The sequence below is a fragment of the Musca autumnalis genome, unplaced genomic scaffold (assembly GCF_047663935.1).
Source record: "Musca autumnalis isolate F117 unplaced genomic scaffold, ASM4766393v1 scaffold_4, whole genome shotgun sequence".
NCBI classification, from domain to species: Eukaryota; Metazoa; Arthropoda; class Insecta; order Diptera; family Muscidae; genus Musca; species Musca autumnalis.
Window position 1 is genome coordinate 24,506,175 of NW_027411977.1, and position 15,372 is coordinate 24,521,546.

A 15,372-nucleotide genomic window follows, 5' to 3' on the forward strand; every position below is an offset into this window, starting at 1 on the left:
CTCAGATGTCTTACGGATTTACAATACGAAATAGGAAGACATTATGTTGTGTTGTTAGCGTAAATTCTGGGAAAAGGAATATTACACTCCGAAAAAGGCATCATCTTTTATCTCTCCCATAGACAATGACTGCTCTGGACGCCGAGCAGACCCATTCTCAAAGAACGTGTGTTTCTCAATAACCCTTCTTAAAAACTAGATGTTTCTAAAGACCCTTTCTGACAGAAAGGGTGTTCCTATGAACCCTTCCTGAAAGAAAGGGTGCTTTTATGGACCCTCTCTGAAAGAAAGGGTGCTTCTATGGAACCTCTCTGAATGAAAGGGTTCTTCTGAAAGGTTCGTTGTAAAAGAAAGGGTGCTTCTATAGGCCATTCCTGAAAGAAAATGTGCTTCTGTACACCATTCCTAAAAAAGGGTGCTTCTATAGAAACTTTCTAAAGGGAAGGGTTCTTCTACGGACCCGTTCTAAAAGAAAGTGTTCTTCTATGAACACTTTCTATAAGAAAGTGTGCTTATATGAACCATTCTGTGGACCCTTTCTTAAAAGAGGGTGCTTCTGTGGACCGTTCCATACAGAAAGGGTACTTCTATGGACCCGTCATAAATAAAATAAATAAAGGGTTCTTCTATGCACCCATTCTAAAAGAAATGGTGTTTCTATGAACCCCTTCTAAAAGAAAGGTTGCTTCTTTAGACCCGTTCTCAAAGAAAGGGTGCTTTTATAATTCTTTCTGAAGGAAATTGTGCTTCTATGGTTCTTTCTGAAGGAATCGGTGCTTCTATGGATCCGTTCTAAAAGAAAGGGTGTTTCTATGAACCCCTTCTAAAAGAAAGGTTGCTTCTATAGACCCGTTCTCAAAAAAAGGGTGTTTCTATGGACCCGTTCTCAAAAAAAGGGTGCTTCTATGGACCCGTTATAAAAGAAAGGGTGGTTCTATGGTTCCTTTCTGAAAGAAAGGATGCTTCTATAGACCCTTTCTACAAGAGATGGTGCTTCTATGGACCCGCACTAAAAGAAAGGGTGCTTCTATGGACCCGTTCTAAAAGAAAGGGTGTTTCTATGAACCGCTTTTAAAAGAAAGGATGCTTCTATTGACCCGTTCTAAAAGAAAGGGTGTTCTATGGTCCCTTTCTGAAAGAAAGGGTGCTTCTATGGACCCTTTCTACAAGAGAGGTTGCATCTATGGGCCCGTTCTAAAAGAAAGGGTGCTTCAATGGACCCTTTTTGAAAGAAAGGGTGCTTCAATGGACCATTTTTGAAAGAAAGGGTGCTTCAATGGACCCTTTTTGAAAGAAAGGGTGCTTCAATGGACCCTTTTTGAAAGAAAGGGTGCTTCAATGGACACTTTTTGAAAGAAAGGGTGCTTCAATGGACCCTTCTTGAAAGAAAGGGTGCTTCTATGGACTCGTTCTAAAAGAAAGGGTGTTCTATGGTCCCTTTCTGAAAGAAAGGGTGCTTCTATGGACCCTTTCTACAAGAGAGGTTGCTTCTATGGACCCTTTCAGAAAGAAAGGGTGTTTCTACGAACACCCTTTCGGAAAGAAAGGGTGCTTCCATAGGCCTTTTCGGAAAGAAAGGGTGTTTCTATGGAAAGGGGTGTTTCCGTGGACCCATCCTGAAAGAAAGGCGCTTCTATGAGCCTTTTCTGAAAGAAAGTGTGCTTCTATGAAGCATTTCTGAAAGAAAGGCCGCTTCTATGGACCCTTTTTGAAAGAAGGGGTGCCTATGTGGACACATCCGACAGAAAGGGTGACTATGTGGACACATTCTGAAAAAAGGGTGCTTCTATGGACCCTTTTTGAAAGAAAGGGTGCATCTATGGAGCCTTTCTGAAAGAAAGGATGCTTCTGTTGGCCCTTTCTGAAAGACGGGCTGCTTCTATGGACCCTTTTTGAAAGAAAGGGTGCTTCTATGGACCCTTTTTGAAAAAAGGGTGCTTTTAGGACCTTTTCTGAAAGAAAGGATGTTTTTAGGACCTTTCCTGAAAGAAAATGTTGCTTTCAGTACCCTTTCTGAAAGAAGGGGTGCTTTTAGGACCCTTTCTGAAAGAAAGGGGCCTTTTCTGAATGAAAGGGTGTTTCTATGTACCCTTTCTGAACGAAAGGCCCATAGACGGGCTGTTTCTATGGAGCATTTCTGAAAGAAAGGGTGCTTTTAGGACCTTTTCTGAAAGAAAGGATGCTTTTAGGACCTTTTCTGAAAGAAAGGGTGCTTTTAGGACCCTTTCTGAAAGAAAGGGTGCTTTCAGGACCCTTTCTGAAAGAAGGGGTGCTTTTAGGACCCTTTCTTAAAGAAAGGGGCCTTTTCTGAATGAAAGGGTGTTTCTATGGCCTTTTCGGAAAGAAAGGATGCTTCTATGTACCCTTTCTGAACGAAAGGGTGCTTCTATGTACCCTTTCTGAACGAAAGGGTGCTTCTATGTACCCTTTCTGAACGAAAGGGTGCTTCTATGTACCCTTTCTGAACGAAAGGGTGCTTCTATGTACCCTTTCTGAACGAAAGGGTGCTTCTATATACCCTTTCTCAACGAAAGGGTGCTTCTATATACCCTTTCTGAACGAAAGGGTGCTTCTATATACCCTTTCTGAACGAAAGGGTGCTTCTATATACCCTTTCTGAACGAAAGGGTGCTTCTATGTACCCTTTCTAGAAGAAAGGGTGCTTCTATGTACCCTTTCTAGAAGAAAGGGTGCTTCTATGTACCCTTTCTAGAAGAAAGGGTGCTTCTATGTACCCTTTCTAGAAGAAAGGGTGATTCTATGTACCCTTTCTAGAAGAAAGGGTGATTCTATGTACCCTTTCTGAACGAAAGGGTGCTTCTATGTACCCTTTCTGAACGAAAGGGTGCTTCTATGTACCCTTTCTGAACGAAAGGGTGCTTCTATGTACCCTTTCTGAACGAAAGGGTGCTTCTATGTACCCTTTCTGAACGAAAGGGTGCTTCTATGTACCCTTTCTGAACGAAAGGGTGCTTCTATGTACCCTTTCTGAACGAAAGGGTGCTTCTATGTACCCTTTCTGAACGAAAGGGTGCTTCTATGTACCCTTTCTGAACGAAAGGGTGCTTCTATGTACCCTTTCTGAACGAAAGGGTGCTTCTATGTACCCTTTCTGAACGAAAGGGTGCTTCTATGTACCCTTTCTGAACGAAAGGGTGCTTCTATGTACCCTTTCTGAACGAAAGGGTGCTTCTATGTACCCTTTCTGAACGAAAGGGTGCTTCTATGTACCCTTTCTGAACGAAAGGGTGCTTCTATGTACCCTTTCTGAACGAAAGGGTGCTTCTTTGTACCCTTTCTGGAAGAAAGGGTGCTTCTTTGTACCCTTTCTGGAAGAAAGGGTGCTTCTATGTACCCTTTCCGGAAGAAAGGGTGCTTCTATGTACCTTTCTGGAAGAAAGGGTGCTTCTACGTACCCTTTCTAAAAGAAAGGGTGCTTCTATGTACCCTTTCTGGAAGAAAGGGTGCTTCTATGTACCCTTTCTGGAAGAAAGGGTGCTTCTATGTACCCTTTCTGGAAGAAAGGGTGCTTCTATGTACCCTTTCTGGAAGAAAGAGTGCTTCTATGTACCCTTTCTGGAAGAAAGGTTGCTCCAATGTACCCTTTCTTCCAGAAAGGGTGCTTCTATGTACCCTTTCTGGAAGAAAGGGTGCTTCTATGTACCCTTTCTGGAAGAAAGGTTGCTTCAATGTACCCTTTCTGGAAGAAAGGTTGCTTCAATGTACCCTTTCTGGAAGAAAGGGTGCTTCTATGTACCCTTTCTGGAAGAAAGGGTGCTTCTATGTACCTTTCTGGAAGAAAGGGTGCTTCTATGTACCCTTTCTGGAAGAAAGGGTGCTTCTATGTACCTTTCTGGAAGAAAGGGTGCTTCTATGTACCTTTCTGGAAGAAAGGGTGCTTCTATGTACCCTTTGTGGAAGAAAGGGTGCTTCTATGTACCCTTTGTGGAAGAAAGGGTGCTTCTATGTACCCTTTGTGGAAGAAAGGGTGCTTCTATGTACCCTTTGTGGAAGAAAGGGTGCTTCTATGTACCCTTTCTGAACGAAAGGGTGCTTCTATGTACCCTTTCTGAACGAAAGGGTGCTTCTATGTACCCTTTCTGAACGAAAGGGTGCTTCTATGTACCCTTTCTGAACGAAAGGGTGCTTCTATGAACCCTTTCTGAAAGAAATGTTGTTTCTATGGTTCATTTCAAAAAGAAAGAGTGCTTCTAGGCAAGGCACAGGACTCTTCCTTTTCCTATAAGCTTGACACGAAAATCACTGAGGTTGCATGATTGCAAGCTACTGTATGGTTAGCTTTATAACTTAAAGATGGGCTAACATTGATGTTGAATACTGCAGATCATGTGCAGATGTAGAAGAGATACGGACTGTGGAACTGCAGGTTACCCTTGTTGAAAAAAGTATCCACAGGATGTCTCTCTTACCTTTTTATCTGACATGAATTATATAACAATGCTATAGCTAAAAACCTCTCGTGGCTTGAAAAACCTACGTAATGTTGTTTCTCCATATCTAACAATAGCTAGGAGGAACACCGTGGATCAAAGTCTCTCTGGCTAATGTTTTAATGGATGTCAATTTTAATCTTAATCTTTCTTAAGGTTCATGAATGTATGACACCCTCTGCTGACGACAAACAACATTTGGTCTGTTCCAGAACTGCAAGAATCTACTAATTTTTACTATTTTTTCCGATAACATATAGGACAAATTGTTATCGTAGAAAAAGCTAGTAGATTCTGGAACGGAGCAATTAAAAAGGCTCTAAAATCGATAATGGCGACAAATTATAAATCGATATTTTATTTACTATTTTTTAAGGTAAAAATCATGGCACAATTACCCAGATAGTGGCATCGTAAAATTTTGAATATGTTATGTCTAAACTTTCTTTATGTTGTTGGGGAAATTACAACAAAAATAATTGATTGCTTAAGTCTGGAGTATTCCCCCATTTTTATAAAGGGATTTGACTTTTCATATTCGATCAGCTGGCGTGAAACCACTACCTGGGTAATTGTGCCATGGGTAAAAATCAAACATTTTTTAATCGCTTTCTACTTGTTGTTCCTTGTTGTTTCTTATTTCAGACTTTGAAAATTCTCATGTGAAATTTTTGAGTGTAAGCAAGCAGGAAGTGAGCTCATTCATCTATGCTCTCACACAAAAAAATCAAAAAATTCCATGTTTGTAGTTTTGAAAACAAACTGAAAATTGATTTTTAAATGTTTTGGCGAAATCCAACAATTGCCTTTTTATTTGAAATTAAAAAATCTGAAGGCGCTGTTTTTCTTACTTGTTCCTAACTTAAAAACTATTTTAATAATAGTTTTCATTTTATAAATAACAAATTCAACATTTCTCTCCCCCTCTTTACCTTCTCAAATTACACAAAAAAATGCTTTCTTACCTTTCGCAAAAACAATTCATTACATTGTTTCGCCGTACTGCGCCAGTGACGATGACGAAATCGCGAATTACCCAAATGCAAGGTACCGTGCAACTCTGCCGCTTCATTAACCACTCGTTTAATCACCTGATAACGTATTACATCGTAACGATGCAATGGCTTCAGAGCTACCGTACCATGTTCTGGTTCGGATTCAGCACCCGAACGCAGCTGATCTTCATCATCGTCATCGTGCCAGGCACTCAGCACACCTTCGACGAAATTGTACAAAAGTTCACCATTAGTCTGGCTGGGTTGCGAACCGGACGGTTTTTGCTGTTCATATTTGATAAGTTTACGATTTTGACAGACTTCGCGTAAGAGATTTTCGCCGAAATGTACGGTTTTGTGGCGACGCCGGCGCTCATCGAGCGATACGGCCGAGGCGGATTTGATTAGTTTGCCATTGGCGCCGTTGATGGCATGGCCGTTGTGGTGTTTTCTCTTGGCTACAACGGGTTGGGTATAGAGCAAGGCACAGGACTCGCCGCGTTGCAGTGTATTGGGTTGGGAATTGCTACGTGGCCCCGTTAAGGGCACCATTGCCGTCGTCTGGGACTGTTGCAGCGTACTGCTGCTGGCTATGGCTGCGGACGCTGCCGCCTGATCATCCAGCAGTGAGATTTGCATGGTTGTCGCCGACACCGCCGCCAAATCCGTGTCGTACAGTGAGGCAGGTGGCTGTGTTAGGGTTGTGCGCAGACGATTAAAATCGGCAGCGCAGCGAGGCAGTGAGTTACATTTAGGAGCATTCAAGCACTTCCGGTTGCGACAACTTAGCGGAGCACAATATCGACAGTCGTGGCAAATAACATATTTGCGCTTGGGCTGGCTTTGAGCGGGCGGCACTTTTTGCGTAGCGGACGACAATGGTTGCGGCGGCAGCGTTGGTGGGCCAGCGGCAGCAGCACCATCATCGGATGGAGGTACTGTGTGCATTTGCGCTTTCGTCAATTGTTGATTACGCAAAAGGTTAAGCGTTGACGACGATGTCGATGGTTGTTTTCGTTGGCCAAGCGGCTGGCATTCCAAGTAGCGGCAATTCGGGTCGGTGCAAATCGGCAAGAGAGGACACATTGGATCTGTACAGGGTGAGGGGGAGCGTGGTGCACGCTCCGCCGAGGATGATTTACGCTTTAGCAGACCATTGTGGGAGGCCGACATATCCGATATGGTGGCCGATCTTTGGGTTTGATGGCGCCGCGAGCGTTCACGTTTTGATTCTCTTGAGGATTTGCTCATTTTGGGTGGCAGCTGGGGAGGTATTAGCTCATCTTTGGGTATATACTGATAGCGTTCTTTGTGCGGCTTGGCATAGAGGCGTTCTACATTGCTAGGGGTGGCCGGTGTGGGTGTGGAAACGGTAACAACTTCACTGGCCGAATGGCGTAGGCGACGTTCTTTGATTCGTTGTTCTTGATAGCGTCGATCGCTGCATATCTGCTGGGGCTGATGCTGCGGCTGCTGTTGCTGCTGTGAATGACTGATGGCTTGTGAGGGCGGGACTGATGATTTTTGCGGTAATTCTATGAAACTTTGATGTGATGCTCTCCTATCTACAGGGGTTTTACCTAAGGACTGTAGTCGGCTAAGGGGGTAGGCAATCCAGTCGGGTATACTTTCTTCGCTGCGTTCACTGTAGCCCAGCGAGTGACGTTTACGGCTGGCATGTTGGCTAACATCATCCTCATGGGAGTGGGAGCGAGGTGTATCACCACTGCCGTTGCGGCGATGATGTGATCTTCTGGGTTTGGGTGTGGCAACGGCGGCGGTGGTGGCGGCAACAGCAGGGGAAGACTCTTCTCTGGCAGTCAAGGCTTTGGTAGACTTGGTCAGCCATTCCACTAGATCGGATTTGAGTAGGGAAATTTCACCTGGACCAGAACTTTGCCGTGACAATGGCTTTTTAAGCAATTCCGCAAGCTCTTCTTTCAAGGCCTTGGCATAGGAAGATGTACTGGGTCGGCTGTCCACCTGCTGGGGCGTTTGTTGGCGTTCAATTGCACCGGATCGTTTACGCGGTAAATGTTCCAGCAACCATTCGGGTATTTCATCTTTCATCACAGTTATTTCACTAGGACCAGAGGAAGTGCGTGCGGGGACCCGTTGCCGCTCCAGCCATTCTATGGTTTCTTCGCGAACCGTGCCACTTTCCGCTGACCGCGATGAGTGACGCTGTTGGGCCTTGCGATCGAACCATTCCAAATCATCGGCAGAGGGTTTTGCTGGTTCCTTTGAGACTGGAACCTCTTCGGCACTTTTCTGGCGTCTTGGTGGTAATTGGGGTTTTTGTTCTTCAGAGGAAACGGCGGCTGCGGCGGTGGTTGCAGCATGTCGATGGTGGACATGCTTGTGGCTGTGTGTGTGGATATGACTAGCTTCTCCACTACCCTTTTTGGGTGGCAAAGCTGGTGGTAAACGTTTTTGAGGATCTTTGGATTTGATCAGTTTCTGCTCAATTGTGTCCTCGTTGCTGCGAGCCCTTACCCGACGGGTTATTTCAAAGATGTCGCCATTAATTTGATGATAGAATTTCTCCACTTCAACACCCTTGTCGAATTCTTCCTTAACTTGTTGGACATTAAATTTACCGCGTGATGGGGGCCTAGGTGGTGGTGCAGCAGATGCAGCCGATTTGCTTTCTTTACTTGGCGGCTTCTCTGCTTTGTCGGTGTCGAGCATGTCATTGTCGGAGTCGGCGGCCAGGGACAAGGCTCCCTTGCCACCTTCACCCACCACACCACCAATGGTACGGGCCGTGGAGTAAAGTTTTTGTTGCACTCCATCATCCTGTTGCTCCTGCTGTTGCAGTAAACGATCCAACGAGCCGTGATGTGTTTTTATGGTTGGGCCCAGAGTAGCCTCACCGAATGGCTGCAAACGACACTGGGCATTGCAAATGCAGACCGGCCTCTTTTTGCTGCTGCCAAAACGAAAAAGGCTGCTGGCCAACTGGGAGACTCCATCGCCTAAGACACTTCCGCCACCACCACCGCTGCCAGCGGTTACATCCCTTCCCGAAGCCGTTGTTGCCGAAGTCAAACGTCCGGCCTGTGAAACTGGCGTTATGTCGACTATCACGCAACAGCAATGCAACGAGAAGGATTTCTTATCGTAGCCACTGCCGCTAACAGAGTTGTTGTTGTCGCTTTTGTCGCTACTGTGTGAGGCTGCCAGAATGAGCGGATTGCTTGGCTTGTAATCGTCGTGTGGTTTCTCTTGCGTTTCCTGTTGCTGGGCGTACGACGACTGCTGCTGTTGTTGGTGCTGGTGTTGTTGTTGCTGCTGCTGTTGCTGATACTGCTGCTAGGCGGCCAATTTGTCGTCAATGACGCGAACACGTTTCTGACAGCCTTTATCGTCCAGTGCTTAAAGTTGTGAATCCCCCAGAGAGGATTTGTGGGTGGCAGCGGCAAAGACGGTGACGGGTGTGAATGGGGTTGTTGTGCTGAGGCTGCAAGCTTAGTGGGGAGGTTAGAAATGTGCACGGGAGGCCAGCAAACGTTGTGGATAAATGAAAATTTGGGACCTTGGATGCTGCTGTGGCTGCTGCTATATTCTTCTACAAATGCCGATGTATCAGCATACAACATGCCCACATTCAACTAACAGGCTGCTACAACTGGAATAAACCACAGATAATGGCTGTGTTTTTGTTGCCCTATGGCACTTGCACTCGCCCTATTTCCGCTCTCCAGCCACAACAACACCTTTGCTCGTTTGTTTTGTTTTTTTTTTTGCGTTGGCAGGGGATTTAACTTTTTTGCCTAGGGTTATCCGTTTTTTCGGTTTGTTTATTTAACTTTCGAGAGATTTTTTTGCACTCAACACTTTCGGGTTTTTGTCACTGATTTGGCACTTTTTGTGATTTGGTACATTTTGTCTAATTTGCACAGCTTAAACTTCGATTTTGCGGTTTTTTATTGCGTTTTGGGGTTTTAGTTTTTTTGCGTTTGTTTGTTTTGTTTTTTACTTCGTTTTTGTTTCGGCTTATTCTCTATCTATGCATGTGTCACAAAAGTATTAAATGTATCAATATATGTAGGTAGTTTGGTAGGTATGTGTGTGTTTGAGTGGTGTGGGTGTACAAGTGTTGAAATATAGCCTAGCTTTGGAAAAGCGATTGCATTTTTTTAACGCCGTTATTAAATGTGAAGAGCACCATGAAAATGCCATGCCGTGTTTTTTGTAGTAGTAGTTGTTGTTTTTGTCTTTATCTTGCGAAGGATACGCTTGTGCTTTTTTATAAAAATGCCCCATAAACATATAACCAACACACACACGCACATAGAGAGATATAAAAAATTCACATACGTACGCACATGTCTAGAGTTTATTTTTTACCCAGTGAACTTTATTTGGCTTGAAGGAATTTTCAGGATTAAAAAAAAAAATATTTTTTCAATAACCGTGAATTTAAAAAAAATATTTTTTCAACAATCGTGGATTTTTTAAAAAATATTTTTTTCAATAATTGTGGATTTTTTAAAATATATTTTCTCAATAATCGTGGATTTTTTAAAAAATATTTTTTCAATAATCGTGGATTTTTTAAAAAATATTTTTTCAATAATCGTGGATTTTTTAAAAAATATTTTTTCAATAATCGTGGATTTTTTAAAACATATTTTTTCAATAATCGTGGGTTTTTTAAAAAATATTTTTTCAATAATCGTGGATTTTTTAAAAAATATTTCTTCAATAATCGTGGATTTTTTAAAAAATATTTTTTCAATAATCGTGGATTTTTTAAAAAATAATTTTTCAATAATCGTGGATTTTTTAAAAAATAATTTTTCAATAATCGTGGATTTTTTAAAAAATATTTTTTCAATAATCGTGGATTTTTTAAAAAATATTTTTTCAATAATCGTGGATTTTTTAAAAAATATTTTTTCAATAATCGTGGATTTTTTAAAAAATATTTTTTCAATAATCGTGGATTTTTTAAAAAATATTTTTTCAATAATCGTGGATTTTTTAAAAAATATTTTTTCAATAATCGTGGATTTTTTAAAAAATATTTTTTCAATAATCGTGGATTTTTTAAAAAATATTTTTTCAATAATCGTGGATTTTTTAAAAAATATTTTTTCAATAATCGTGGATTTTTTAAAAAATATTTTTTCAATAATCGTGGATTTTTTAAAAAATATTTTTTCAATAATCGTGGATTTTTTAAAAAATATTTTTTCAATAATCGTGGATTTTTTAAAAAATATTTTTTCAATAATCGTAGATTTTTTAAAAAATATTTTTTCAATAATCGTGGATTTTTTAAATAATATTTTTTCAATAATCGTGGATTTTTTAAAAAATATTTTTTCAATAATCGTGGATTTTTTAAAAAATATTTTTTCAATAATCGTGGATTTTTTAAAAAATATTTTTTAAATAATCGTGGATTTTTTCAAAAAATATTTTTTAAATAATCGTGGATTTTTTCAAAAAATATTTTTTAAATAATCGTGGATTTTTTAAAAAGTAGTTTTTCAATAATCATGGATTTTTTAAAAATTATTTTTTCAATAATCATGGATTTTTTAAAAATTATTTTTTCAATAATCATGGATTTTAAAAAAAAATATTTTTTCAATAATCGTGGATTTTTTAAAAAATATTTTTTCAATAATCGTGGATTTTTTAAAAAATATTTTTTCAATAATCGTGGATTTTTTAAAAAATATTTTTTCAATAATCGTAGATTTTTTAAAAAATATTTTTTCAATAATCGTGGATTTTTTAAAAAATATTTTTTCAATAATCGTGGATTTTTTAAAAAATATTTTTTCAATTATCGTGGATTTTTTAAAAAATATTTTTTCAATAATCGTGGATTTTTTAAAAAATATTTTTTCAATAATCGTGGATTTTTTAAAAAATATTTTTTCAATAATCGTGGATTTTTTAAAAAATATTTTTTCAATAATCGTGGATTTTTTAAAAAAATATTTTTTCAATAATCGTGGATTTTTTAAAAAATATTTATTCAATAATCGTGGATTTTTTAAAAAATATTTATTCAATAATCGTGGATTTTTTAAAAAATATTTTTTCAATAATCGTGGATTTTTTAAAAAATATTTTTTCAATAATCGTGGATTTTTTAAAAAATATTTTTTCAATAATCGTGGATTTTTTAAAAAATATTTTTTCAATAATCGTGGATTTTTTAAAAAATATTTTTTCAATAATCGTGGATTTTTTAAAAAATATTTTTTCAATAATCGTGGATTTTTTAAAAAATATTTTTTCAATAATCGTGGATTTTTTAAAAAATATTTTTTCAATAATCGTGGATTTAAAAAAAAAAAATTTCAATAATCGTGGATTTTTTAAAAAATATATTTTTCAATAATCGTGGATTTTTTAAAAAATATTTTTTCAATAATCGTGGATTTTTTAAAAAATATTTTTTTCAATAATCGTGGATTTTTAAAAAAATATTTTTTCAATAATCGTGGATTTTTTAAAAAATATTTTTTTAATAATCGTGGATTTTTTAAAAAATATTTTTACAATAATCGTGGATTTTTTAAAAAATATTTTTACAATAATCGTGGATTTTTTAAAAAATATTTTTTTCAATAATCGTGAATTTTTTAAAAACTAATTTTTCAATAATCGTGGATTTTTTAAAAACTAATTTTTCAATAATCGTGGATTTTTTAAAAACTAATTTTTCAATAATCGTGGATTTTTTAAAAACTAATTTTTCAATAATCGTGGATTTTTTAAAAACTAATTTTTCAATAATCGTGGATTTTTTAAAAACTAATTTTTCAATAATCGTGGATTTTTTAAAAACTAATTTTTCAATAATCGTGGATTTTTTAAAAACTAATTTTTCAATAATCGTGGATTTTTTCAAAAAATATTTTTTAAATAATCGTGGATTTTTTCAAAAAATATTTTTTAAATAATCGTGGATTTTTTCAAAAAATATTTTTTAAATAATCGTGGATTTTTTCAAAAAATATTTTTTAAATAATCGTGGATTTTTTCAAAAAATATTTTTTAAATAATCGTGGATTTTTTCAAAAAATATTTTTTAAATAATCGTGGATTTTTTCAAAAAATATTTTTTCAATAATCGTGGATTTTTTAAAAAATATTTTTTCAATAATCGTGGATTTTTTAAAAAATATTTTTTCAATAATCGTGGATTTTTTAAAAAATATTTTTTCAATAATCGTGGATTTAAAAAAAATATTTTTACAATAATCGTGGATTTTTAAAAAAATATTTTTTCAATAATCGTGGATTTTTTAAAAAATATTTTTTTCAATAATCGTGGATTTTTTAAAAAATATTTTTTTAATAATCGTGGATTTTTTAAAAAATATTTTTTAATAATCGTGGATTTTTTAAAAAATATTTTTACAATAATCGTGGATTTTTTAAAAAAATATTTTTACAATAATCGTGGATTTTTTAAAAAATATTTTTTTCAATAATCGTGGATTTTTTAAAAACTAATTTTTCAATAATCGTGGATTTTTTAAAAACTAATTTTTCAATAATCGTGGATTTTTTAAAAACTAATTTTTCAATAATCGTGGATTTTTTAAAAACTAATTTTTCAATAATCGTGGATTTTTTAAAAACTAATTTTTCAATAATCGTGGATTTTTTAAAAACTAATTTTTCAATAATCGTGGATTTTTTAAAAACTAATTTTTCAATAATCGTGGATTTTTTAAAAACTAATTTTTCAATAATCGTGGATTTTTTAAAAACTAATTTTTCAATAATCGTGGATTTTTTAAAAACTAATTTTTCAATAATCGTGGATTTTTTAAAAACTAATTTTTCAATAATCGTGGATTTTTTAAAAACTAATTTTTCAATAATCGTGGATTTTTTAAAAACTAATTTTTCAATAATCGTGGATTTTTTCAAAAAATATTTTTTAAATAATCGTGGATTTTTTCAAAAAATATTTTTTAAATAATCGTGGATTTTTTCAAAAAATATTTTTTAAATAATCGTGGATTTTTACAAAAAATATTTTTTAAATAATCGTGGATTTTTTCAAAAAATATTTTTTAAATAATCGTGGATTTTTTCAAAAAATATTTTTTAAATAATCGTGGATTTTTTCAAAAAATATTTTTTAAATAATCGTGGATTTTTTCAAAAAATATTTTTTAAATAATCGTGGATTTTTTCAAAAAATATTTTTTAAATAATCGTGGATTTTTTAAAAAATAGTTTTTCAATAATCATGGATTTTTTAAAAATTATTTTTTCAATAATCATGGATTTTAAAAAAAAATAGTTTTGCAATAATCGTGGATTTTTTAAAAAATATTTTTTCAATAATCGTGGATTTTTTAAAAAATATTTTTTCAATAATCGTGGATTTTTTAAAAAATATTTTTTCAATAATCGTAGATTTTTTAAAAAATATTTTTTCAATAATCGTGGATTTTTTAAAAAAATATTTTTTCAATAATCGTGGATTTTTTAAAAAATATTTTTTCAATAATAGTGGATTTTTTAAAAAATATTTTTTCAATAATCGTGGATTTTTTAAAAAATATTTTTTCAATAATCGTGGATTTTTTAAAAAATATTTTTTCAATAATCGTGGATTTTTTAAAAAATATTTTTTCAATAATCGTGGATTTTTTAAAAAATATTTTTTCAATAATCGTGGATTTTTTAAAAAATATTTTTTCAATAATCGTGGATTTTTTAAAAAATATTTTTTCAATAATCGTGGATTTTTTAAAAAATATTTTTTCAATAATCGTGGATTTTTTAAAAAATATTTTTTCAATAATCGTGGATTTTTTAAAAAATATTTTTTCAATAATCGTGGATTTTTTAAAAAATATTTTTTCAATAAAAAATCCACGATTATTGAAAAAATATTTTTTAAAAAATCCACGATTATTGAAAAATATATTTTTTAAAAAATCCACGATTATTGAAAATTTTTTTTTTTTAATCCACGATTATTGAAAAAATATTTTTTAAAAAATCCACGATTATTGAAAAAATATTTTTTAAAAAATCCACGATTATTGAAAAAATATTTTCTAAAACATCCACGATTATTGAAAAAATATTTTCTAAAAAATCCACGATTATTGAAAATATATTTTTTAAAACATCCACGATTATTAAAAAAATATTTTTTAAAACATCCACGATTTTTGAAAAATATTTTTTAAAAAATCCACATTAATTGAAAAAGTATTTTTTTTTTAAATCCACGATTATTGAAAAAGTATTTTTTTAAAAAAACTTCGATTATTGAAAAAGTATTTTTTTTAAAAAATCTACGATTATTGAAAAAGTATTTTTTAAAATAATAATAATATTTTTTAAAAAATCCACGATTATTGAAAAAATATTTTTTAAAAAGTCCACGATTATTGAAAACATATTTTTTAAAAAAACTACGATTATTGAAATAATATTTTTAAAAAAATCCACGATTATTAAAAAAATTTAAAATATCCACGATTATTGAAAAAATATTTTTTTCAATAATCTTGGATTTAGAAAAAAAATAATTTTTTTTCAATAATCTTGCATTTAGAAAATAACGAATTTTTCAATAATCGTGGATTTAGAAAAAAATTAAAAATGAAATGGATTTAGAATGAATGAATGAAAAATATTTTTTTTTTTAATAATCGTGGATTTTTAAAAAATATTTTTTTTTAATAAAATTGGATTATATAAAAAATATTTTTTCAATAATCATGGATTATTGAAAAAAAAATATTTTATCAATAATCGTGTATTTTTAAAAAAATTATATCGTTGTAGGCAGTTTCACATGGACTACATTCGGTGAACATTTCAAAACAACCCTCGAACCGCCCTTCTACATCACTTAAGCGAAAGCTTTGGTGAGAGATATAACCGAAGATGTTGTCGAACTTAATGTATGTTTGGAA

At 34.2% G+C, this 15,372-nt stretch overlaps 1 protein-coding gene across 17 annotated transcripts in view; it reads right to left on the minus strand.

The window, feature by feature from the left end:
* The window catches only part of LOC141403579 (protein still life, isoform SIF type 1-like), a 392,764-nt gene that overhangs the window by 202,022 nt on the left and 175,370 nt on the right, over positions 1 to 15,372 (minus strand). Inside the window, exon 1 of one of the 17 annotated variants that reach the window (XM_073986214.1) lies at positions 5,417 to 8,815. The exons of the other annotated variants lie outside the window; for them this stretch is intronic. Within the exon in view, the coding sequence (XP_073842315.1) occupies positions 5,417 to 8,137 (2,721 nt within the window). The 5' untranslated portion in view covers positions 8,138 to 8,815. Of the gene's footprint in view, positions 1 to 5,416; positions 8,816 to 15,372 lie in introns of those variants that run through there. 17 annotated transcript variants of the gene reach the window in all.